This window comes from Stegostoma tigrinum, chromosome 10, assembly GCF_030684315.1.
Source record: "Stegostoma tigrinum isolate sSteTig4 chromosome 10, sSteTig4.hap1, whole genome shotgun sequence".
In the NCBI taxonomy this organism is placed as follows: domain Eukaryota; kingdom Metazoa; phylum Chordata; class Chondrichthyes; order Orectolobiformes; family Stegostomatidae; genus Stegostoma; species Stegostoma tigrinum.
This window is the reverse complement of record NC_081363.1, coordinates 93,948,484-93,974,828: the sequence shown is the minus strand read 5'-3', so window position 1 is coordinate 93,974,828 and position 26,345 is coordinate 93,948,484. Positions and strand designations below refer to the sequence as shown.

Genomic DNA, 26,345 nt, shown 5'->3' with positions numbered 1-26,345 from the left:
TACATTGTCACTCGCCATTCCTTCTGCCAAATTTATTCTGTTTCTTTCTCTGTATTTTATTTTATTCCATCTGTGAAGAATAATTTGGCAACTGGGCGATAACATGTTAGTCCTGCCTAGTCTGCACAGATACTGTCTCCCCTTCCTTACTGTTTCTTAATCAATCCAATAGATATTGTCTCTGACCCTTTCCTCCCAATAAACAAAGCAATTGGGAATGTAATGTTTTCTTCTGGGCTAAGGCCAAAAAATCAGTAAAGACAAGCTGGATAAACTACAAAAAAGATGTTTGCAACTTTAGAGGCAAATTATTGAAAGCATTGTGTTAAAGATAAAATGTTGCCTTATTAGATCAGTGAGAGGAAAGTTCAGCGAGATCCAGATTTCCTGTCTTTCTCCAGGCAGTTGTGTCCAGAGACAGTGTTTAGATTGGCATTTGTTGTGGTGGAGGAGACTTCAGAGCAGTAACAACCTCTTGATTGGCTCTTAGGAAAGCGGTTACATATGGCATCGCATGTGGATAACACAGCAGCATTATCAAGCCTTTGCAGAGAAAACATTACCTTTCTCCTTTACCTATATCATTGGTAGAGTAATTGGAGATGGGCACTGAGACTAAAGCAGGCAATGTCAACATCTCACCCAGACCAGGTATTGTTGTTACATTAAAAGCGTCAGAGTGAAAGGGGTTAACTGGAGCTGTTTGTTCTGTGACTCAAATTGCGTGTCTCCATGGATACTGACTGTGTCACTGGAGGTTTCCCTCTTCAATTAAAAAGGGGTTTCTTCCAATCCGTTAACCCATAGTATCAGTGGCGGTGTCATCCTCAGCACGATTGGGATCAACAGCTCCAGAGAGAGGGAGAAATCAGACTCTGTGAACAGCAGAAGGGGTGTTCCAATTATGGATCAGAATGTGAGAACAATGGACTGGAATGTTCCAATAACGGATCAGAATCTCAGAACCATAGATAGGAATGTTACAACAATATACCAGAATCTGGGAGGAATAGATTTCTATGATCCAACAATGGGAAGGGATTTGTCCTATGCCCTTTACTGGCTTTCGATTGATCAGATACCGTTAACATGGAGAATAGAAGCTGTACTGATGATTATTCAAGTGGGTTACTATCCCATCCTTGCTATTGTTGGTGTTCCTGGTAAGTCTCTTAATTTCTGTCCATTCATTTATTCTGCAAAAAAGTATGAACAGCATCTCAATTTCTATGATATATTTTTGGCAAATATAGAAACTACTGTATTCACTTTCAATTACAAACTCATTTCTTATTCCATGGCTTTTTTCACCTTCACTTACAAACAACTGAAGAGGATAAAAAGTGTTTGCAACGACCATTTTGTTCTGAGCTGATTTATATCACAATATTCCCTTTATCACCAATAATATTCCCAGTTTTCACTTCGGCCTCAGGGCTCTTTCTGAATAAACTAAGATCTTCTCCTTTCCAGTTGCAGTTCTCTTCTGGCCACACTTGCAGTTACTGATATTTAATTGGATACTTATTCTTATCTCTACCTGGGACTATGCCACTTGCAAAATGTGAAGCCAGTTTGATTCGAAAATGAGGTGGTCACAGCTTTGTATCACTGGTTTTAGCATGACCCATCGATGGCCTGAAATGACAGTTTCATTGAACGATTCAGATTCAAGAACTCTCCGAGCAGGAGTGGGTGTCATGTCCATCATCTCCTAAGTGCAGCGCTCTGGTGTATTCACTTGGTGACATGGCATCTCTCTTCACCTCACCCCCACTGACCCACTACTGAGGGGAATGCATTACTTCTGTCTCCACAGAAGAAGATACAGAAAACCTTCCAGAAATACTACCGGGTAGAGTGACTGTGAAAATGAAAAACTGTGGGAGATTCGAATTAATATAGAGGAATTGCTCAAAACTAATTGAACTGAAATTTGATATGTTGCTCTCGTACATACCAGAGTATACATGGAGGTGGCAACAGAGGTAGTGAAAGTCTTACAGGGTCATACAGCTCTTCAGTCCAACGAATCCATGTCAAACACAATCCCAAACTATCCTAATCCCACCTGCCTGGGTTTGGTCCAGATCTCTCCAACTGTTTCCAGTTCATGTACTTATCCAAACGTCGGTTAAAACTTGTAACTACAAGACATAATTATTGGCTGCCATTCAAAACTCTTAAGACTGATCCCTGCAGAATGGAAAATAGCTGTTGTAACCCAGATAAAGCCTGGAGTGGGAGGGAAAACAAAAACATAAACTAAAATGAGTACAACTTGATGCCAGTTATGAGGAAAATATTGGAATCTTTTATGACAACTGTGAAACTATTCACTTGGGGAATCATAATATGACTTGGCAAAGTCAACTTTGATTCAGGAGATGGAAATCATCGTTGATAAACCTGTGGAGTTTGTGTTAATTAAAGCACCCATAAATTTCAGATCTGCGTCCAAATTATCCCCAGAAATGTCTTCCATTGCTGCTCCACTGTCTTCCCTGCTAAGATTCTATTCCTGTTAACTTTGGGCAGTTCCTCCCTCCTGTTTTTGTAGTTTCATTTCTCAATTATAATCGTGTCACATCCAAATGCGAGCAATACATTTAAACTGAAAGGGGGAGGTTTGTGAGATAAGACACAGAGACAGATTGGAGTGTTTATTTACACAATATATGTAAGGTACGTAAGAGAGAGAGAGAAAGTGAGACAGAATATGGATGATGAGATGTAAAAATAGAGAAAACTAGATTATCGACAGAAGTAGATGTACTTTCATACTTGTTTTGGTAATTCCTGTGTGTTGTGATTCTTTATCCAGTGTACGTACAACTGAGTTATATGTGGAGAATAGTTGAAGCGTCCACACATAAGAACCAGTGGGAGTGGTGTATTTGAATTTCCAGAATACTTTTGATACGGTTGCACACAGCTGAATGAATAAAGTTGGAGTCCATGTTTATGGGGGAATATTCCACATAAATTAGGAATTGTTTAGTTGAGACCCGACAGAGAGTCAAACCCTTTTCCAGACTGAATGCTGTTACTTTCAATGTATCACGTGTATCAGTTTTGGACCACAACAATTTGAAAGGCATACAAACAATCTGGGTGTGGCCAGCAAGAGCACAAATCTTATTTTGTATTGATTAAATGGAGCAAGGTTGGGAAGTCGTTTTGTCGAAAATGATCTGCATGTCTTTGACCACAGCTTGCCAATAATAGTTAATTTTAGGCTATCAGTAATGAGGGAAGTAAATAGTATACTGTCCTTCATTGTAAATGATTCAAGTACATAAATAAAGCTATCTTTCTGCACTTGTTACCCTTGATCAGAGTGTATTTAGGGTCATTGTGTACAGAGTTTGTCTCTTTTGTAAGGAAAGATCTCCTTCCCGCAGGCACGGTGCAAATGAATATCACCAGCCTCATCCCTGAGTTGATGGGACCACGAGGAAACTGACTGTTTAATCTGTAGTGTTGTGAAAAAATAACAGATAATTCCTTTGAAAACTTAGGATTGGCAGTGAGCACCTTTGTCCAAGAAAAATAGATATGGTGAGAAATTTCATACTTTACCTCTGTAAATACATGTAGGTTTTGCATCTAGAATTACATCAAGCCCCATGCCAACTGAGAGAGAAATGCAGACTCTAAATGAGCTCTCCCCAACTTAATGTGTGAGCCTACGCTGAATATCATGTTGGTAACAATCCTGACATTAGCCATAAGACCTTACTTCTGAAACAGAAAGCCATTCCAACCACATTCTGATCTTCATAGAGAACACAAGTCTGTCTTGTCGGAGGATGCCAAAATGAGATTTTGCACAAAACATTAGGCTTCCTACCTCCCTGTTAGAAAACTGCTTTAAAGTACCATGCATGTAACACGAGCAATGGGCGCATGAGGAACACCATGAAGCAAACTATCTGTGCAGTCTCTGCTCCATTTGCTTGTCATGTTGGAGCATCAGTTACCCGACTCTGCTTCCATATAAGGGACCGCATGGGCTAAATGGCCTCCTCCTGTTCATATATAAGTGAGTCGAGGGGCTGTACAGCAGGGCCAAGTGCCTAATTGGCCTTCCCTAGGTTCCTGTTAACAGCTGGATTGTGAACTCTTGTGGCAATGTTTTAACTGTATGAGGTTATTTTGTTCTGGATTCTTTGAAGACAGAGGTTGAACAAGAGGCACAAAGCTGTCTAGTTAATAAAACTTGAGTAAACAGCTTGAGAAGCTTTGTTTTTTTTCACAACATCTGTCAACTATTTCACGAATTTAGCTCTGAATAAATGCAAACGGAAAGCCACCACAGACTTCTGGGGAAGAGAATTCTCATTTGAAATGCCCTATTAGAATTTATTCTCATCCATCTGATAGAATCAGAAACTAACACAGCACCGAAACAAACACTTTAGCCCAACTTGTCCACACTGACCAGCGAGATATTCTGATCTCATCCCATTTTCCAGTATTTGGCCGATGTCCATCTGAACCCTTCTTATTCATTTACCAACCCAGGTACCCTTTAACTGTGTAAATGCACCTGACCCATCACTTCTGACTGCACTTTTTGCATACACACTGCTCCCTGCATGAAAATTTTGCACCATGTTCCCTTCTATCACTTTCCCCTCTCACCTTCAACATATGCACTTTATTTTTTAACTCCTGGGAAACAGATCTTGGCTATTCAGACTATTCATGCTCCTCATGATTTTATACATCTCTGTAATGTCACTTTTCAGCCTCCAACATTCCAGGGGAAACATCTTCAACCTGTTCAGCATCTCCCTATAACTCAAACCCTCCAATCCAGGAACATGCTTGTCAATCTTTTCTGATCCTCTCAAGGTGGGCATCATCCTTCCTTTAGTAGAGCCAACCGAAATGTGCGCAATATTCTTAACGTGGCCTCATCAACATCCTGTACATGAGCAACATGCCATCCCAGCCCCTATACCCAACGCTCTGACTGATTAGGGCAAGCGTGACAAACGTGTTTTTCAGCATCCTGTCTACCTGCTACTCCACTTTCAAGGAACTAAGTGCCTGCACCCAAGATCTCTTTATTCAGCAACACTCCCCAGGACCCGAGCATTAATTGGCTCAGCCTTGGCCTGCTTTGCATCACCAAATGCAAAACCCCTCACTTATCTGTATTAAACTCCATCAGCCTAACCTTGGCCCATTGGCCTGTCTGATCAATGTCCCATTAAACTCTTAGAAAATCTTCATCACTGTCCACTGCACCCCATTTTAATATCATCTGTAATTTTACTAACAATGCCTCTGACATTCACATCCAAATCCTTTATATTAATGATGAAAAACAGTGAACACAGCACTGATACTTGTGGCACACCGCTGGTCACAGGACTCCAGTCTGTAAAACAATCCTCTGCCCTCAAGCCAAATATGAATTCAATTGGCCGGCTCCCACTGGATCCCATGTGAACTACCATTATTAATCTGTCTCCCATTCGGAATGTTATTGAACACCTTCCTGAAGCTCATGTAGGAAACGTCTGCCACACTGCCTTCATCAACATTCTTTATCACCTCTTCAAAATAATCAAATTAGAGAGACACGTTTTCCACCACACAAAGCCATGTTTAGATTATATTCCCTGCAGTGTGTAAAGTGGCGCTTTGGCCCAACAAGTCCACACTGCCCCTTGAAGCATCCCACCCAGACCCATCCGCCTGTAACACACACCCCTGAACACTATGGGCCATTTAGCATAGCTGATCCACCTCGCCTGCACATCTTTGGAATGTGGGAGGAACATGGAGGAAACTCACTCAGACACAGGGAGAATGTGCAAACTCCACACAGATGGTCACCTGAGGTTAGGAACAAACCTGGGTCTCTGGGGCTGTGAGGCTGTAGTGCTAGCCACTGAGCCGCCGTGCCACCCCAAACAATGTTATCCCTAATCAATGCTTGCCTTTTCAATTGCATGTAAATCCTATCTCTCAGAAGACCCTCCAACAACTTACTTAGCATTCTTGAGAGCCCCTCTGGTCTATGGTTCCCTGACTTGGCTGGTCATTGTTTCCTTTTCCAGTCCCACTGCTCCACTTGTCACAACAAATTTTATATGTAACCAGGTTGGTGATGTGGCCAGTAATATAGGTCTTAGACTGGGTTAGTGTCAGTGTTAGGAACAAATCAGGCAGTTTACTTTAATCTGCTCAAAAGCACATTTATGACCAACATAAAGTTCTTCAAACAATGATGGAAAGAAGAATGTAAAACAGTTTGGATCTCCAAATATGTACATTGATATTTTCCCTTTCTAAAAATAATCATACACAGAGAGAGAGAGAGAGAGAGAGAGAGGCATGCGCATACGTTTGATGAAAAACTTAAATGTTAATTTGAAATAACTTTTTTCACATAATAGTTGAACTCATGATTAAAGGAAAAATGTGAGATTGCCCCAAGTGTTATTTTACGTACAAATATGTGAAGTTCGCACAAGTTGTTGGCAATGGGATTAGTTCCTGGAACAGTTAGATTTGGATGAATTCCCTTTGCTTCAGGTAGTGGGCAATTCCAATGAATCCAAATCATGAATCCTCCAGGAGTGATAGAGATGGCTGACTGGTGTTTAGCTCTCGTACATTGCTGTAATGAGGAGGAAGGAAAGAGAGAGGGAGCAATAGGCCTTTGCAAAACAGGGACTTTGCAATATTTTTCCCTCTCTGAGTTGAATTACTCAATAATGTTATTCGACACCCAAAGTGGAACATGTGAGGTCTCCTTGAACTTTGTCTGAACTATATGTTTCCGCCATATTTCTTGCTCCATGTCAGTGCATCATTGCTGCTGTTATATATAGAGCCATTTCCTCAGTAGCAAATGAGCCTACTTGATTTAATCCTCCATAACATAATGCCTTCATCCCTGGACACTGTACAGAGAACCATCTTTGAAAATTTTCAAACATAGTTGTGTTTTTTTTTCAGTTTAGGGCATCATAACTACACACAGAACATCAAATGTGGTCTCAGCAATGCCCTGTACAGATGCAGGGAAACATGCCTAAGATCACACCCTTTGCAAGAAACAACATCAATGAATTCACTTTCCAAATCACTTGCAACATCTTCATAATAATATTATATGATTTATGTACCAGGACACACAAATCTCGCTATAGCACTGACCTCTGTGTTCCTTCTTGAGTCATATATTTTTATTGCTGTTTTATTCTTTCCCGAAGACACAAACTTCCCATAAACCACAATGCAATGCCGAAAGTTTGTTCATTATCATCCCGGGTCTGTAGCCCATTGTCGACTCTCTGCCTACACTTGACATCTTATTGGACGACTCTGCTGGTGTACGAGCAAATTGAGCTCCAATTTTATCAGACCTTGATCCAAACTGGTAATCTAGTTTGTAAACTGTTGATGACCTCACAACAATCCCTAAGGAATTCCAGTAGTTGTAGCTTTCCAAACTGAAAATAAACAATTATCTCAAATCTGCATTTCCTGTTAGCGAATCAGGGCTCGCTGTGCAGCAGCTTAGAAAGGTTGCAGGGCATCTCCTGCGGTGGGCAGCTGGTTGTTGAGGTGTATCTGAGCTCAACAAGACACCATTAGGGCTATTTGTTGTCAGATTGTCAGGTAAAGGTTGTGCCGTCAATTATTCTTATCCTTGAGCGTTCAAAAAATAAGCACAGAAGATAGAGTGACATTTGAGTAGATTGTTGCACGGTCAAAAATGTTGTCTTTCAAATGCAGCAATAAATCTAGTCTGCCCTCTCAATCAGGTGCTCAGTTTTCCTCGGAAATGCATTGAGGAGGAGGGAAGATTTCCTATCAGTCTGGTTAACATTTGTCCCTTTAACAACATCACAAACACAGATAATCTGAATGATTAATTTCATTTTTGGCTGTGGGTGCTGTGTGGGAAAATGCCACAACTGGTACACAATAAAGGTTTAAAAAATGTCTTTGACGAGTGACCTTCCAGACGTTTGCAAAGCCATAAGGGGCACAGAGGTGGAAAGAATCAAGGTCTTTTCCCCGGGGTGGGGGAGTCCAAACCGAGAGGGCACAGCTTTAAGGGGAGAGCGGAAAGGTTTAAAAGGGACTTAAGGGGCAACATTTTCATGCAGAGGGTCGTGTGTTTATGGAATGAGCTGCCAGATGAAGTCGTGTAGGCTGGTACAATTATAAAATTTAAATGGCATCAGAGTGAGTATATGTTTGGGAAGGGTTTAGAGAGATATGGACCAAATGCTGGCAAATGGGCATTGATTTATTTTGGACATCTGGGCTACATGGACGAGTTGGACCAAAGGGTCTGTTTGCATGCTGTATATCTCTGTGTCTCTATGACTCAAGTCTGAGTACTTCATTCTCGTCCTGTATAACTCCTGAGCAGGGAAGAATGATCCCCTGTCACATTGCCACAACCAGGACTGTTTGAATGGGGGCTTCCTTTTCCTCTGTAACAGTCTCCAGGGGTGGAGTGAGAGAACAACACACAGGATAGGAATTGCAGTTGGCCACTCGGACTCTCGTGCCTGCTGCTCAATTTAGAAAGATCATGGCTGATCTGTTTGTGGCTGAACACCCCTTTCCTGTTTATTCCCAATAATGGACTCTCTTGTCCGTGAACGGTCAGTTGAGCTCCACCTTGAATATTTGCACTAACTCAGTCTTCACTATTCCCTGGGGATGAGAACTCTGCAGACAGCACAATATTGAAGAGAAAGAAATGTCCCTACCTCAATCTAAATTGGGAGATTCCTTAAAGTGTGTTCGCCTCACACTCTTTAATGAGCACAACAAATAGGAGCAGTTGTAGGCCATTCATCCCCTCCAACCTATTCCATGTTCTGATTTTCTCTGTTCAGTAAAGTATTTATCAATCTTAGTCATCACTGCTCTCTTTGGAAAATATTCCCGATACATTCAGTCCAGACAGCATAGAAAGTTGGAGCAGAATTGTCCATTTGGCCCATCAAGTCTGCTTTGCTGTTCGATTATGATTGACATGTTTCTCAAAACAATTCTCTTGTCGTCTCACAGTAACCCTTGATCTGCTTATTGATCAAAACATAACTATCAGGGTGCGTGTGTGCGTGCGTGTGTGTGTGCGTGTGTATTTCTACTCAGGTCTCAGGAGACAGGGTGTTCACTGAGGATTGTTCATCTGACTGGCTGGAAGCCTGTGACCAGTGGTGATCCCTGCTGGGTTCACTTTTGTTTGTCATTTAAGTAAATGATTTGCATGGAAATTATAGAAGGCATGATTAGCAAGCTTTCAACACTGATAACTGAAATTCGACACTGATAACTTTTCCTTCTTGATCAAGTCACAATTCCAGAAAAATAATCAACCGACTTGCTCAAAAATATTATGAATCAGCTCTGTGGGATTTGAATCTAGACATTTATGCCCACAGATAGGGATACGACCACTGCACTGCAGTAATCCCGATCATGCAACATTATTCTTCTGTAAATTTGCTCGTCAACCTGTTCTGACAAGCTGTGACACATATCTGCGACTGGCAGGACTTGAATCCAGAATTTCTGGTCCGGAGCTAGTGATATTATCACAGGGTCAGGGATGGGAATTGAATCCAGAGCTCTGGCACAGAGGGATTGGCACTACCCATTACACAAGACCTATGTCATGCCCAGATTTGGAGTCACATTTTGCGTTCCAGCTATCAACTGAGTTTGGATTTATGAAATTCTGGTTAACTTTACTGAATTACACAGGGAAGGTGTTTCAAAAAAAAGACAAGGGGCAATTATTTTACAGACAGTCGTTCGTGTATAGAATAAATCTCCAGACAAAATGGTGGAAGTGGGTACAATTACAACATTTAAAAGACATTTAGATAAGTACATGAAGAATAAATCAGTTTGGATGGTGTTGTGAGCGTCTGCTCTCCCAGTCCCCCTCTGAAGAAATCCATGGTGGCTCTCCTCCTCTGCTGCTGCCTGTGCAGTGGCGTGTGGAGGCCAGCAGAGGGTGGCATTGCATCACATCAAACAGCACAGAGACTGTCAGACCTGCCGTACACAGAGACACACAGATACACGCACAAATACACCGATACTTACACAAATAAGGGGAGCCTATCAGAATTTATGTGGCTCTGTGGTTTGTCAATATTTCATTCATTCTATCTGGTGTGTGTCAGGATTTCTGTCATTCTGTGGACAGCATTTCATTGTTTGAGTCACTCCATGAGAGTACATCAGTATTTGCTCACTCCAGTGAGTGTGACAGTATTTCAGTTGTTCCATGGGGACTGTGAGTCTGTGAGATTTTCAATGCTTGATTATTGAAGATGTAGGGACAAGTTGGGAACGAGTAAATATTACAGGTTAGTTTCAGTATCTGAGCTGTCTGAAGGAGGAGGCGTAGGAGGGAGACTCCGTGCTCCCTTCCTGGGAGATGGTGGAGATGATGTGTTGTGAGCCCACCCTCCTGCCCACCGAGACCGTGGGGATTCCATTTGTACCGGCTCGATATAAAAGGGAGATGGCATCAGGGGCACGGTTTCTAAGCTGTGCCAGGTGGAAATGGAACTGACAGTGGGGTTAAAGTGAGAATTACCCTTCACTGAACATTGCTCCTTACTCGGTCGGTGGGACGTGTATATTTTGAAATCTCCACACGGATCGTCCTGGTTCTCTCCGGCTCATTCCAGGGCCCTCCCCATGCGGCGGGGGAAGGTGGGTGAGGGAACTGATGTGGGGAACACCACCGCCCTGCTTGGCCCTTTCTGTCCTCTTTCAGGCTGTTTCTCCTGGAATGAGGGAAAGGGAGGGAGGGAATGAAGGTGAATGTGTGAGGCCCTGCTGTCAGTGATGGTGTAGGTGAGGGGGAAGTGGTGAGGAATCCGTGTTGAATCAGTTGGCAGCGTTGGATCTTTGCAGTGTTTTCAGTGCAGGGGAGGAGCAGAGGTGTGTGTGCGCGTGTGCGTGTGGTGCGTGTGCGTGTGTGCGTGCGGGTGTGAGCCAGAGAGAGAAAGAGAGAGAGGGGGCGGGATAGAGCAGAGAGAATACGGTGATACTTACCCTGACAGAGTGGGGAAAGTTCCTGATGCCTGTCGAGTGTTGCTGGACATTTCTTCAGACAGCAGGTACTGCTCTGAGCTGGGTGGTGAGCTCAGGCCATGCTCGGTGTGGCTTCCTCTGCTAAAAGAATGGCCCTCCTTTGTACTAGCCCACCCACCAGGACCTCCGGGTTCCTTTCGATAAGCCTTGGTGCAATTGCCCCTTATCTGCCAGGCTCAGGGTAAACTGTGCAGGCTGGCTCCGAACTGAGAAAGGTCAACTGTGTGCCCATTGACCTTTTAAAACTGGCACCTGTGCCAGGGATCATGGAATACCCAGGCCACCCAGGCGATGGGAACTATGACCAGCCATGATGGGTGGGAGAATCGGGCTGGCATTGAATGAGAGGAATGGCATATGCTGAGATAGGTAGATAATGGGGGAAAAATTTGATAAGATAGCATCAGAAAACTAGCTCAGCCTCCTGCAGACTATCCTTCTGTCACACTCAATTAAAATGTCACTGAGACAAATTATTGTGATATTCAGCCCAATGAGTCAAAGACTGTGCTCACCACACTGCCTGCCACAAATGCAGAACAAATGCTCATTAAAACTCTGCAACATCTGACCACACAGCAATATCCTATTCATGAATCATTCCTGAAAAACTGACCAATGTTGCAAGATGTCAACAAAATGTCGACATGTCAGCATTCTATAACTTGTGAACACATCCTTCCATGACACTGTCTCTCAATTTCCACCTCGCTGTCTGTATATCCAATCCATCCCATTTGGTCGCATTTAAACTGATGCCCCACCATCTCTCTCTGGCAGTGATTGTCACTCCCATGGCACCCCTTGTCATGGCACATTGGAGATATGGAGCTGTAAATGTATGGGAGCCAGACATCCTATCACTTCCAGCATGGGCTGCAAGTTTCCTCAGGCTGGTCAGCGATTTAACACAGCGTTACCGAGCAGATCAGGACAGTGACGCTCACTTCACAGCCCCCCGTGCTGGAGAGAAACCTGATCCGGGTTTATAGATCAATGCACTGGTGTAGTCTGCACAGCCCCCCCGTGCTGGACTGGTATTTCATCTGGGTTAGTTTTGTCTGGGTTGGTTCTGTGAGGTGAATTGAGAATGTGAGATAACTGACCACTTCATCTGATCTGGTAATGCCTTTAATTTGTGTTTGCTCGTTGTGTTGAATTTGGGGCGAGATTTCCACCACGAGGCTGAGTGGGTATCACCAAAACCGAGGGACAGAAGGGCCTTTGTGATGTGGATCTTTCTGTCTCCATCAAATTCTCTAACCGACATTCGCTGGAACATTCTGTAACTGACATTCCCTGGAACATGCTATAAGTGACATTATTTGTGAACAGTTGGATGTCAGTTAATTGAACAAAAGATAAAATCCCGAGGGAAAATATCCCATTCCAGGGAGAGGGAGACACTGTTTCAAAATTCCCTCAGGCAGTTAAAGGGGTGAGTACATTTTCCCTGTGTTCATCTTTCTTCACAAGCGAAAATTGACCATAATTTATACTCAAAGATAGAAAGAGTGACCACTCTTTCTGCGACTCCCTTGTCTGGTCCAAACTCCCCTCCAGCCCCACCACACCCGGCCCTTTCCCCTCGAACTGCAGGAAGTGCTACACTTGCCCCCACACCTTACCCCTCATCCCCATCCCAGGCCCCAAGAAGATTTTGGGGACTGACCTGCACACCTGCTCATGTGGTATACTGCATCCGCTGTTCCCGTTGTGGCCTCCTCTATATTGGGGAAACCACGCGGAGGCTTGGGGATCGCTTTGCAGAACACCTACACTATGTCGGCACTAAAAAAACTGCACTTCCCTGTCGCGAACCATTTCAACTTCCCGCCCATTCCTTGTACAACACGACCGTCTTGATCCTCCTGCATTGCCACTAACCACATCCCGCCCCCTTGACCTTTGCATCCTCCCTGGACTGACAAATCTCCTTCTTACTCCCTACCGACACTCACCTTTACTGGCTCCATCCTTGCCTCATTGATCAATCTGTCTCCTCTCCACTGATAGTATCCTCTACCCATCTTCTGTCCACCTCCCCCTCTCTCCATATTTATTTCAAATCCCACTTCTGCTCCCAGATTTCTCAAAAATGGTCTTGGCCCCAAATGCTAGCTTTCCTGCTCCTCTGATGCTGCTTGGCCTGCTGTGATTTTTCCAGCTCTACACTTTGTTCTCTCAGATTCTCCAGCACCTGTAGTTCCTACTATCTCTGAAAGAATTTCCAAACTCCATTTGTCTTCAAGAAACTGGGAGGGAACCCTTCAGGACAGCAACGTCTTCACCCTCTGTGTCAGGAACTGCAAAGAAGAGACCTCTGCCACCTCTCGTGTGATCGCGTCTCTGAGAATGTTCTCGAAATCATCTGTTCTTTTGAATGTTTTTCTGTGTGTTTAGGGTGGGAGTGCTTTTGTGTTTTATGTGACATTTCTTGTAAAAAAAAGAATGAGACATTACTCTTTGTTATCCTTTTTTTCACAAATAAGGGGAGCCTATCCGAATTTCTCTGGCTCTGTGCGTTGTCACTATTTCATTCATTCCATCTGGTGTGCATCAGGTTTTAAGTTTTTCCGTGGACTGTATTTCATTATTTGAGTCAATGCATGCGAGTACAGCAGTATTTGTTCACGCAGGTGAGGGTGATAGTGTTTTAGTTGCTCCATGGGGACTGTGACTCTGTGAGATTTTCAATGCTTGATTATTGAAGACGTAAGGACAAGTGGGACAACAGTAAATATTACAGGTTAGTTTCAGTATCTGAGCTGTCTGAAGGAGGAGGTGTAGGAAGGAAATTCCATGCTCCCTTCCTGGGAGCTGGTGGAGACGATGTGTCGTGAGCCCACCCTCCTGCCCACCGAGACCGTGGGGATTCCATTTGTACCAGCTCAATATAAAAGGGAGATGGCATCGGGGGCACAGTTTCTAAGCTGTGCCAGGTGGAAATGGAACTGACAGTGGGGTTAAAGTGAGAATTACCCTTCACTGAACATTGCTCCTTACTCGGTCGGTGGGACGTGTATATTTTGGAATCTCCACACGGGTCATCCTGGTTCTCTCCGGCTCATTCCAGGGCCCTCCCCATGCGGCGCGGCAATGTTGGTGAGGAAACTGATGTGGGGAACGTGTGTGTGTGTGTGTGTCAGAGAGAGAGAGAGAGAGATGGAGAATAGAGAATATAATGAGGGCAGTTTGACAAGATGGCATCAGAAAACTAGCTCAGACTCCTGCAGACTATCCCTCTGTCACAATCAATTAAAATGTCACTGAGACAAATTATTGTTAGATTCAGCCCAATGAGTCAAAGACTGTGCTCACCACACTCTCAGTCACAAATGCAGAACAAATGCTCATTCAAAAGTCTCCATCATCTCACCTCACAGCAATACCCTATTCACGCATCATTCCTGAAAAATTGACCCATGTTGCAAGATGCTATCAAAATGTCTGCATGTCAGCATTCTAAAACTTGTGAACACATCCTTTCATGACACTGTCCCTCAACCTCCACTCTCCGCCTATATATCCAGCACATCCCATTTGTTCGTATTTAAACTGATTCCCCACTGTCTCTCTCTGGCAGCGATTTTCACAGCCATTGCACCCCTTGTCATGGCACATTGGAGATATGGAGCTATGAATGGATGGGAGCCCCTCGCTTCTGACGAGGCGGTATCCACAGGGACTTACTTGTACCATCTGGAATTTTACTTCAACTGATTTTTTTTGCTTTTCCCACTTACTTGTCCCTTACGCCACTGCGCAGCTTTTTCTTGAACAGTCCTCCACGTCTCCTTCAACTTTAAACAATTTGCCGCTGTTTGGATCTTTGGGTCGGAGAGACCGTTCGGCAGCTTTCCCGCACTTCCAAGTCCCAAGGACCACCCAAGCTAACAGGATATAGTCCGAATCAGAAGCAAAAATGTTTTTTTTGTTTTGGGTGCACCCTTACTCTTTGTGTTTCAGGAGTGTCCCCACCAGACCCGGAAAAGCCCTGTTGCTGCCGCCCTTCTTCAGTTAGGTCTCTCACGACCCTGCTCGCAGTGTCAAATTTGTAGTGGAGAAACTACCAGGAGACGCGGAGAATTCTTCAGAAAGCTAAACTTTTATTTGCAAACAAAAGCTGTGATAAATAGAAAATGGTTTCGCGTTCGCCCCCGAATCCCGGGGTGCGTTATTCTTTATACTTTTTTAGTTATCATACTTTCTTCAAAGACTAACAGCATAACCAGTTGTTGTCTCTCCAAAGCTATGCAGCAGGCCAATTATGTTAGTTCGTGTTATCTCTCCAAAGCTATTTGTCTTCTGAATCACTTTCTGCTACAGCAGTTCTCTACTTTCTGCCACAGTGGTTTTCTACTTTTTAGACCTAACCTATTCCATCCTGATCATCTCCTGCCACAATGGACTTTTATTTTAAATTTAACCTGTTACATTATGGTTATTTTCTGCCACAATGGCCTTCTACTTTGTATGGAATCTATAAGACAGTCACTAATTCCAATGATACTAAATGGTAAGCAACTTATGTCACCACACTTAGATCACTCTTTTATCTTACGAAAGAGAGCCACTGCACCTGCACTTGAAGGTCAGTTAGGGAGCTTAGTACTCCTCTACCTTATCAGGATACTGCTGTTTCTGAAAGGCGCATTGTCTACAATCTTCCTTTGCCGCAGCCTGAGGGCGAGTGATTTTTGTAGCTCGAGCAGAATTACGAAAGTTCGCAGCCTAGAAGCCATTTTGTTGCTAATTTCCATCTTGTTCCTGTATCCAAGATTCTTATTTATTGCTACATCTGCCACAATGGTCCTTCGCCTCGGGTTGACCCCATTACATCATGCGAGTCCTTACTTCTATGTTACATGCTTTAATTAACCTAATTAAGCTGCCGTTGACAGCAAACCTTGGTGTCCGACCTATTTTACACACCCTTGCACTATGTTCAAGCACTTCATTCTGTTAAGGTTAAGCATTCTATTGATTATTGTTACACTCCATAAATCAGTACATCATCCTGCTGATCATTGTGAGATTTAACCCTTCGTCTGCCCCATAATTTTAATTTCCATCACAGACTGATATATATTTTATTTGTTTTCCTTCCACACAGTTAACATAGTTACGATCCATGTCCTGTTTTACAAAGATTGTGGATTGTCTCCATGTGTCAGACGTTACCTGGGGGCCATGGCAGTGGCGGATCAACTGGTCATGATCCTCGACCTGATATTGAGACACATTCCCATTGTTTATCAGGAACAGTTTTATTTCCTGGTCCCCATCCCCGTGTGTAATATCCACGCCGTCCTGCTTTATGCAGCCACTGACTGTTCTGTCTGGTTCACCGTCACTTTCACCTTTGATCGATTTGTGGCCATTTGTTGCCAGAAGCTGAAAAGTAAATATTGCAGTGAGAAAACGGCGGCTGTGGTTCTGGGAACAGTGACTGTGCTGAGCTGTTTAAAGAACATTTTCTGGTATTTTATGCTCACAGCTCACTATCGGCTGGGGAACACTCCCTGGTTTTGTGATGGATCAATCGGTGTTTCTGACTCTCATGTCTGGGCCACAATTGAGTTCCTCCACCACATTCTAACTCCGGCTCTCCCATTTCTCCTGATTCTGCTGCTCAATGTTTTCACCGTCAGACACATTTTAGTGACCAGCAGAGCCCGCAGGAGACTCCGGGCTCACACCAATGGGAACGGTCAGTGTGACACAGAAATGAGAAATCGAAAAAAATCCATCATTTTACTGTATGTGATCTCAGCCAATTTCAGCCTGTTATGGTCAACGTTAATGGTGTATTCTATATGGAACCGGCTTTTTAATTTGGGGTATGATTCTGTGTATTTATATCAGTTTGTGCAGGAACTGGGCTTCATGCTGCAGCTCCTCAGTTGCTGCACAAACACCGCGATTTATGCCATGACCCAGACTAAGTTCAGGCAGCAGCTGAAGAATGTGCTGAAATATCCCTTTACCCAAATTCATCAATCAATCAAATTCGCTCATTAATCAATCTATCCAGGATTTTCTCATTTCAGTTCAATGTTTTAGCAATGAAGCAGCCTGTCGCTATGGTAACAGACTGAGGGTAGTGCTGGTTCATCCAACCTTATCCCACAGGGGGTTACAGGGAAACATGTCAATGTTTCTCTCAACTCACAGGCCAAAGAGAAAAGGCACCATTCCACTGACTGCATCCATAACTTCAATATGTAATTAACGTTCATTAAAAAGTGCCAAGCAGCACAGCAAACTATATTGTTGTTTGTCTTTGTGTTGAAGAAGCTCAGCTGGAGAGAGACAGACTCGGCACCAAGGGAATGGGAGGATTGCGGGACTGAGCTCAGGAGCTGGGTTTAAGTCACTCTGTCCTTGCGTTCACCTCTGGCATATCTCTCTCTCTTTCTCTCTCTCATGTCCCTTCTCACTCACTCTCTCCCTCTCTGACCCACAATTCTCCGTACCCCCTGCCCCCATCCTTCTCCCCATTCCCTTCTTTCTCTCTTTCCACCCACCCTCTCCAACCACTCCTTCTCTCCCTGCGTCCTGCCTCTTTCTCCCTCCTCCTCGAATGTCTGCACCCCCTTCTCTCACTCTCTGCCTGTGTGAACCCCATCTCCCACTGTATTTTCCCTCTGACCACACATCTTCCCCTTTCCCTATCACACTCTTTCCCTCTCTCTGTCCCCCTCGCCCTTTCTGTCTCTCTCTCCATCCCCTCTGTTCCCTTTGTCTCTCTTCTCCCCCCTCACGCTCAGCTCTCAGTCTGCTTCTGTTTCCTTGTATCTACCTCTCCATCTCTGACCCACTTCCTCTCTCTCTCTCTCCCTGTGTGTGTGTGTGTGTGTGTGTGTGTGTGTGTGTGTGTGTGTGTGTGTGTGTGTGTGTGTATGTGTTTGTCTGTGTGTGTTTGTGTGTGTGTGTGTGCATGTGTGTGCTCTTCTTTATCCTCCTCTCTCCCTTCGAATCCCTCACTTATCTCTGTAACCCCCTGGCTCCCTTCCACTTGTCACTCTGGCTGCCAGCACTGTATCTGGCTCTTTGGGCCCCATCCCCCTTCACCCTAGCCCCTGCTCCTATCGCTCTCTCCCTCCCTCCCTGTCACTCACTCCATTGCTCCCTTCCCATTACTCCCACCCAATCCCTTGCTCCCTTGCCGTCCGTCGCACTCTCATTCCCTCCCCGTCCCCTGCTCTCTCGCTCCATCCCCATCACTCCCACCACATTCCTCACTCCCTGTCTCTCCCAGCCTTAATCCCTCGCTCCCACCTCCCTGTAACCATCCCTGTCCTTGCTCCCTCCTCATCCCTTCCTCCCTCCCTGTCCCTCGCTCCATCCCTCTTCCCCTCATCATTCCTCACTCCCTCGCCATCCCAAACTCCCGCTCCACTGCCTGTCCCTCCCTCACTCCCTCCCTCCCGACCCCTCGCTCTCTCCTCGTCGTTCCCTTCTGATCCCTAGAACCCGCCCCATCCTGCACTCCCTCCCCATCCCTCGCTTCCTCACTCCCTCCCTGTCCCTAGCTCCCTTGCTCTGGCCCCCTTCCTGGCTGCCTCGCTCCATCTGTCTCCCTTCCTGTCATTTGCACCTTCCCTGTCCCTCCCTGTCGCCCCGTCTCTTTGCCTGGCTCGCTCCCTCACTCCCTCCGTGTAACATCCTGTCCAATGCTTCCTCCCTGTCACTCGCTCCCTCCCTTTCCATCCAATGTTATTTATCTCCTTGTTCCTCGCTCCATGTCCCTCGTTCCCTCTCTGTCCGTCCAACGTTGCACCTGTACCTCACTCCCTCCCTGACCCTTCCTGTACCCCTCCTTGTCACTCACTCCCTGTCCCTCACAGCCTCTCTGTTCTTTGCTCGCTCCCTGTCCATCCCCCTCCTTGGCCATCCCTGTCCCTCATTCCCTCCCTGTCCCTCCTTCCCCATCCCTGTGTCCCTCCGTATTCCTCACTCCATCCCTCTCCTTCCCTGCCCCCCTCCCTCGCTCTCCATACCCATCATTCCATGTCCCTCACTCCCTCCCTGTTCCTTGCTCCCTCCCCATCCCATGCTCCCATCCCTTGCTATGGCCCTTCCCTCCCTCACTCCATCTTTCGCTGCTCTACGTCCATCACTCCATAACTCGCTCCTTCCCTGTCCCTCTCTCCCTCCCTCCCTGTCCCTCGCACTGTCTCACTCTATCCCTCGCTCAATCACTTCTTTGCTCCCTCCCCGTCCCTTGCTTCCTCACTGCCTCCCCATTCCTCATTCCCTCCCTGTCCTCCGCTCCCTCTGTCCCTCTCTCTTGTTCCCTCCCTTTCCGCGTCTCCATCCCTCACTCCCTCCATCTCTGTCTCTCACTTCTTCCCTCCCACTCACTAACGGTCCCACACTCCCTCCCATCCTCACTGTCCCTTGCTCCCTTGCTTCGTCCCTCACTCAATCGCTCCCTCCATATCCCTCGCTCCGTCTCCATCCCTTGCTCCCTCCCTATCCCCCCTTCCCACCCCATCCCTATTCCCTTGCTCCATAACTCGCTCCCATGCCCCATTCCTCTCTCGCTAGCTCACTCAGTCCATCACTCCCTTTCTGTCGCTCGTTCCCTAGCTCCCCATCCTTTGCTCCCTCACTCCCTCGCTCAGTCTCTCGCTTGCTCACTCCAGCCCGAGCTCACACATTCCCTCGCTCCCTCCCCGTCCTTCACTCCCTCCCCGTCCCTCACTGCATCCCCATCCCTCACTTCCTCACCGTCCCTCACTCCAATCCCACCAATTACTCCCACCTCACACCTCGCTCTCTCCCAGTCCCTCGATCCATCGCCTACTCCCTCCCTATCCCTTGCTCCCCGTCCCTCGCTCCATCACTTCGCAAAGAAGCACAAAATCAACTTCTTTTGTCGTAAGTGATTGTCATAAATAAGATGCCGTTCTCTATTTTCAAGAAGAATTACATTTTTGTGTTTTCCTCAGACCTTATCTGGAAACTTGCACTTGCTCACATTACATGCCTATATTTTTAGGAATAACACTTATGTGACTATCTTCAATTATACAGATTATTTCTTGAGCCGAAGTGACTGCTGACTTTTCACTGTTATGGATATACCATTAAATACCTGAGCGACAATAATAATGCCCTTTATATGGATGTATTTCATTCAGCCCTAATCTGTGTTTCTGTCTAAGTTTATTTATTCCCGTATGGTATATATTACAGTGTTCCTCTGCATTACTTTTATATTCCGCTTTTACACACTGCTAACTCCTTACCCTTCTTCATCCTGACTGCCTAATGCAGAAATGATAATGCTAACTGATGATTTTATATTCCATTGACCTTATTTTCATTTATCTTCCATGAATTCACCACTCTAATATCCTGGGGACAAATGTTGAGGAGAAACTCAGCTGGATCTGCCGCACTAATATTGTTGCTTTAACTGAATCGAAGTTTTGTGAATAAATCATCTTTTGACTCCCAGAAGCCTGTGCATCGTCTGCAAAACAAGAGTCAGGATTACAACAGGATACTGGTCATTTGTTTGGATGGGTGCAGCTCCAACAACACTCAATAAACTTGACACAGTGCAGAAAAGGCAATCCCGTTAACTGGCACCCCATTCAGTACTTTCAATATCAACTCCCTTCAGCACCAAGGCACAGTGGCAAAAGAATGCACCATCTACAAGATGCACTAGAGTAATTCACGCAGCCCACAGACTGTACCGCCTGAATGGGCAAGAGCAGAAGTTGCATCAGAATAACTCTGTCTCTAAGTTCCCCTCCAAGGAACATTCCAACCTGAGTTGGAGCAGTATAAGGGATGATCTCACTGAGTGGTGGAGACGGCTTGATGGGCCAAATGGCCTATTTCTGCCATCCATCTTCTGCCTTATGATTCTTCTTCCAGTTGATTCATGCAGTGACCAAACTCGTGTTCAGTCCTCGAGCTCGTCTCTAAACTGCAAGCCCCCAAACCCACCCTCGGCCGCCCGATATTTCTGTCCAACTTATTAGTCAGTGGAGGGGGGAGGCAAACTGATAATTTAAGAATGAAGTTAAAGGGAAAGTGACAATAAGAGAAGTTAAGAAAGACAACAGAAACAATGGAACAGAAAACTCAAGAAGATATCGTACAAAATGGCCAAGTGGAATCAGGATTGATATGAAGGTTGAGAGGAGAAACAATTTAAAAAATAGTATATATGAATGCACGAAAGATAAGAAATAAGGTGAATGAGCTTGAGGCTCAGTTAGAAATTGGCAAGTAAGATGTTATGGGGATAAGTGAGATGTGGCTTCAAGTTGACAGGGTCTGGGAAATGAATATTCAAGGCTGTACAGGACGAAAGGACAGACTGATGGGCAGAGGGTGTGGGGTGGCCCTGTTGGTGAGGAATGATATTCAGTCCCTAGCAAGGGGGGACATAGAATCAGGAGATGTAGATTCAGTATGGATAGAGCTGAGAAAGTCTAAGGGTAGAAAGACCCCAATGGGAGTTATCTACAGGCCCCCAGACAGTAGTCAGGATGTAGGGTTTAAGTTGAATCAAGCGTTGAAATTGGTCTGTCGCAAAGGTATTACTACAGTTGTTATGGGAGATTTCAACATGCAGGTAGACTGGAAGAATCCGGATGGTACTGGACCCCAAGAAAGGGAGTTTGTGGACTGGCTCCGAGATGGATTCTTGGAATAGCTTGTACTGGAGTCTACCAGGGAGGAGGCAATTCTGGATCTCGTGTTGTGCCACGAACCAGATTTGATCAGGGACTTCGAAGTAAAGGAGCCATTAGGAGTTAATGACCATAATATGATAGGTTTTAATCTGCAGTTTGAGACGGAGAAGGGAGAATTGGAAGTGCCAATATTGCAGTTGAACAAAGGGAACTATGGAGCTATGAGGGAGGAGCTGGCCAAAGTTCAATGGTACAATACCCTAGCAGGGATGGCAATGGAATAACAATGGCAGGTATTTCTGGATATAATGCAGAAGGTGCAGGATCAGTTCATTCCAAAGAGGAAGAAAGATCCTAAGGAGAGGCAGGACGGCCGTGGCTGACAAGGGAAGTTAAGGACTGTACAAACATAAAAGAGAAGAAGTATAACATAGCAAAGATGAGTGGGAAGCTGGAGGACAGGGAAGATTTTAAAGAGCAACAGAAGATAACTAAAAAGGTAAAAAAGCGAAAAAAAATGAGGTACGAAGGCAAAATGGCCAAAAAATATAAAGGAGGACAGTACAAGCTTTTTTTAGGTATGTGAAAAGGAAAAAAAATGTTAAGACCAAAATTGGGTCCTTGAAGAAAGGAACGCATTAATTTATTATGAGGAACAAGGAAATGGCAGAGAGTTGAATACGTACTTTGGATCTGTCTTCACTAGGGAAGACACAAACAATCTCCCAGATGCAATAGTGTCTGAAGGACCGAGGGTAATGGTTTAACTGAAGGAAATTTATACTAGGCAGGAAATGGTGTTGGATAGACTGTTGGGTCTGGAGGCTGGTAAGTCCTCGGGACCTGATGGACTGCATCCCAGGGTACTTAAGGAGGTGGTTCCAGAAATTTTGTGTGCAGTGGTAATCATTTTCCAATGTTCGATAGATTCAGGATCAGTTCCTGCTGACTGGAGGGTGGCTAATGTTGTCCCTCTTTTCAAGAAAGGAGGGAGAGAGAAAATGGAGTTATAGTTCAGTTAGCCTGACTTCAGTGGTGGGAAAGATGCTGGAGTCAATTCTAAACGGTGAAATTACGACTCATTTGGATAGCAGTAACAGGATAGGTCAGAGTCAGCATGGATTTACGAAGGGGAAATCATGCTTGACTAATCTTTTGGAAATTTTTGAGGATGTGACTATGAAGATGGACAAGGGAGAGTCAGTGGATGTAGTGTACATGGACTTTCAGAAAGCCTTTGATAAAGTTCCACAGAGGAGATTAGTGAGCAAAATTATGGCAGATGGTGTTGGGGGCAAAATACTGAGTTGGATTGAAAATTGGCTGGCTGACAGGAAACAAAGAGTAGGGATAAACGGGTCCCTTTCGGAATGGCAGGCGATAACCAGTGGGGTACCACAAGGTTCGGTGATGGGACCACATCTGTTTATGATATACATTAATGATATAGATGAAGGCATTAAAAGTACTATTAGCAGAACAGGCCCTTCAGCCCACAATGTTGTGCCGAACATTGATCCTCATGTATGCACGCTCAAATTTCTGTGACCACATGCATGTCCAGCAGTCTCTTAAATGACCCCAATGACCTTGCTTCCACAACTGCTGCTGGCAATGCATTCCGTGCTCTCACAACTCTCTGTGTAAAGAACCCACCTCTGACATCACCTCTATACTTTCCTCCAACCAGCTTAAAACTATGACCCCTCGTGTTAGCCATTTCTGCCCTGGGAAATAGTCTCTGGCTATCAACTCTATCTATGCCTCTCATTATCTTGTATACCTCAATTAGGTCCCCTCTCCTCCTCCTCTTCTCCAATGAAAAAAGTCTGAGCTCAGTCAACCTCTCTTCATAAGATAAGCCCTCCAGTCCAGGCAGCATCCTGGGAAACCTCCTCTGAACCCTCTCCAAAGCATCCACATCTTTCCTATAATAGGGCGCCCAGAACTGGACGCAGTATTCCAAGTGCAGTCTAACCAAAGTTTTATAGAGCTGCAACAAGATCTCACGACTCTTAAACTCAATCCCCCTGTTAATGAAAGCCAAAACACCATATGCTTTCTTAACAACCCTGTCCACTTGGGTGGCCATTTTAAGGGATCTACGTACCTGCACACCAAGATCCCTCTGTTCCTCCACACTGCCAAGAATCCTATCCTTAATCCTGTACTCAGCTTTCAAATTCGACCTTCCAAAATGCATCACCTCGCATTTATCCAGGTTGAACTCCATCTGCCACCTCTCAGCCCATCTCTGCATCCTGTCAATGTCCCGCTGCAGCCTACAACAGCCCTCTATACTGTCAACGACACCTCCAACCATTGTGTCATCTGCAAACTTGCTGACCCATCCTTCAATCCCCTCATCCAAGTCATTAATAAAAATTACAAACAGTAGAGGCCCAAGGACAGAGCCCTGTGGAACACCACTGACTTCCAGGCAGAATATTTTCCTTCTACTACCACTCGCTGCCTTCTGTTGGCCAGCCAATTCTGTATCCAGACAGCTAAGTTCTCCTGTATCCCATTCCTCCTGACCTTCTGAATGAGCCTACCATGGGGAACTTTATCAAATGCCTTACTGAAGTCGACACAACGCTGGGTGGCAGTGTGAAATGTGAGGAAGATGTTATGAGAATACAGGGTGACTTGGACAGGCTAGGTGAGTGGACAGGTGCATGGCAGATGCAGTTTAATGTGAATTAATGTTTAGTTATCCGCTTTGGTGACAAGAACAGGAAGGCAGATTACTATCTAAATGGAGTCAAGTTAGGTAAAGCGGAAGTACAACGAGCCCTAGATGTTCTTGTACATCAGTCAATGAAAGCAAAAATGCAGGTACAGCAGGCAGTGAAGAAACCTAATGGCATGCTGGCCTTCATTACAAGAGGAATTGAGTATCGGAACAAAGAAGCCCTTCTGCATTTGTACAGGGTCCTGGTGAGACCACCCCTGGAGTATTGTGTGCTGTTTTGGTCTCCAGATTTGAGGAAGGACATTCTTGCTATTGAGGGAGTGCAGCATAGGTTCACGAGGTCAATTCTTGGAATGGCAGAACTATCAAATGTTGAAAGATTGGAGCGACTGGGCTTGTCCACACTTGAGTTTAGAAGGATGAGAGGGGATCCGAACGAGATGTAAAAGATTATTAAGGGATTGTACACTCTGGAGGCAGTAGGCATGTTTCCACTGATGGGTGAGTCCAGAACCAGATGACGCAGTTTAAAAATAATTTGTAGGCCACTTAGAACAGAGTTGAGGAAAACTGTGTTCACCCAGAGAGTGGTGGATATATGGAATGCTCTGCCCCTGAAGGCAGTGGAGGCTAAGTTATGGATACTTTCAAGAAAGAGATAAATAGAGCTCTGAAAGATGGTGGAATCAAGGGTTATGGGGATAAGGCAGGAACAGGATACTGATTGTGGATGATCAGCCATGATCATAATGAATGGTGGTGCTGGCTCGAAGGGCTGAATGGCCTACTCCTGCACCTGTTGTCTATTATCGATTTTCTATTTTCTATATTGTCTATTGACAATTGTCTATAACTATCTTTGTGGATCTGTAAATGTCCACTCCAAGCTCTCTTCGTTACTCTAAACCATTCAGTGTCCTTACAGTTTTTCTACTCTCCCATAGTTTGCCCTACCCAGTGTCATTATCATCCACTTCTCTGGATTGAATTCCTATCACTATTTTCTTTGCAATTGTTTAATATCCCCGTGCATGCCACAGCTTGCTTCCTCGTGGTTAACTATGTGACTAATTGTTGCATTATCTGCAAACATCTAAATCATGGCCACTACAACTAAATCTAAATCATTCTACATGAGAAACAACAGAACTCATAGAAGGTATGGATAGTAAGTTTGCGAACGACACCAAAACTGGTGGCATTGTAGACAAGGAAGAACGTTCTCTAAGAGTTCATTGCCAACCCTGGTTCTGGTTGTATCTTCATGGCTGCACCAGTGAGGTTCTCTGATTCTGGGCCTGGGAATTGGGATGATGTGGTCATCTGCAGCCATGATTACTTCCTTGTGTGAAGGAGCTGGTGAAGTATCCGATGTTAAACTACATTGTTTTTGAAAACACATTTCAACAATATCATCTCAGTCTTCAACAGATTCGTTTCTGGAATCTGGGGGCATCAAAGTCAAAGATTCAGCCCACTCTGAGTTCTCACATGTCAGTCCACTGTTTGCCTTGTATTCCCGTTTTGTATCCGGTGCTGTTCCCAACACATTCACAGCCATCATCACGCTTGTCAACACATCTTCCTGACATCTATCGACACTTACCAACAGGTGGTGATAGACCCGACCCCACAACTGGAGAACCGAATCACAGCCTTACTCAAAAAACTTCAAAAATCTGGAGAATTATACAAGAGAGACTTCCAAAAAATGAAACCAGATGGATCCAACACACTACGCTTCTACAGACTACCAAAAATTCACAAACCAGGAGACCCCCTCAGACCCATAGTGTCGCTACCTGGAACACCGACCTACAAATTAGCCAAGGAACTACACCAAAGACTAAAACACCGAGTTGAAGACTCCCACC

General features: G+C 44.9%; 1 protein-coding gene across 1 annotated transcript; it reads left to right on the top strand.

Moving 5' to 3' along the window:
* Nucleotides 1-519: 519 nt before the first annotated feature.
* LOC132210079 (probable G-protein coupled receptor 139) lies at nucleotides 520-17,321 on the top strand. Its single transcript, XM_059649401.1, has 2 exons — nucleotides 520-1,163; nucleotides 16,226-17,321. The coding sequence occupies exons 1-2, from the start codon at nucleotides 905-907 to the stop codon at nucleotides 17,131-17,133; spliced, it is 1,167 nt and encodes a 388-aa protein (XP_059505384.1). The 5' UTR covers nucleotides 520-904; the 3' UTR covers nucleotides 17,134-17,321.
* Nucleotides 17,322-26,345: the final 9,024 nt, after the last annotated feature.

Excerpts from the sequence above, each read along its gene's own strand:
- LOC132210079 (XM_059649401.1), top strand. The coding sequence starts at position 905 with ATGGATCAGAATGTGAGAACAATGGACTGGAATGTTCCAATAACGGAT. Across the intron at positions 1,164-16,225 it reads TGCTATTGTTGGTGTTCCTG|TTAACATAGTTACGATCCAT; the intron begins GTAAGTCTCTTA and ends CCTTCCACACAG.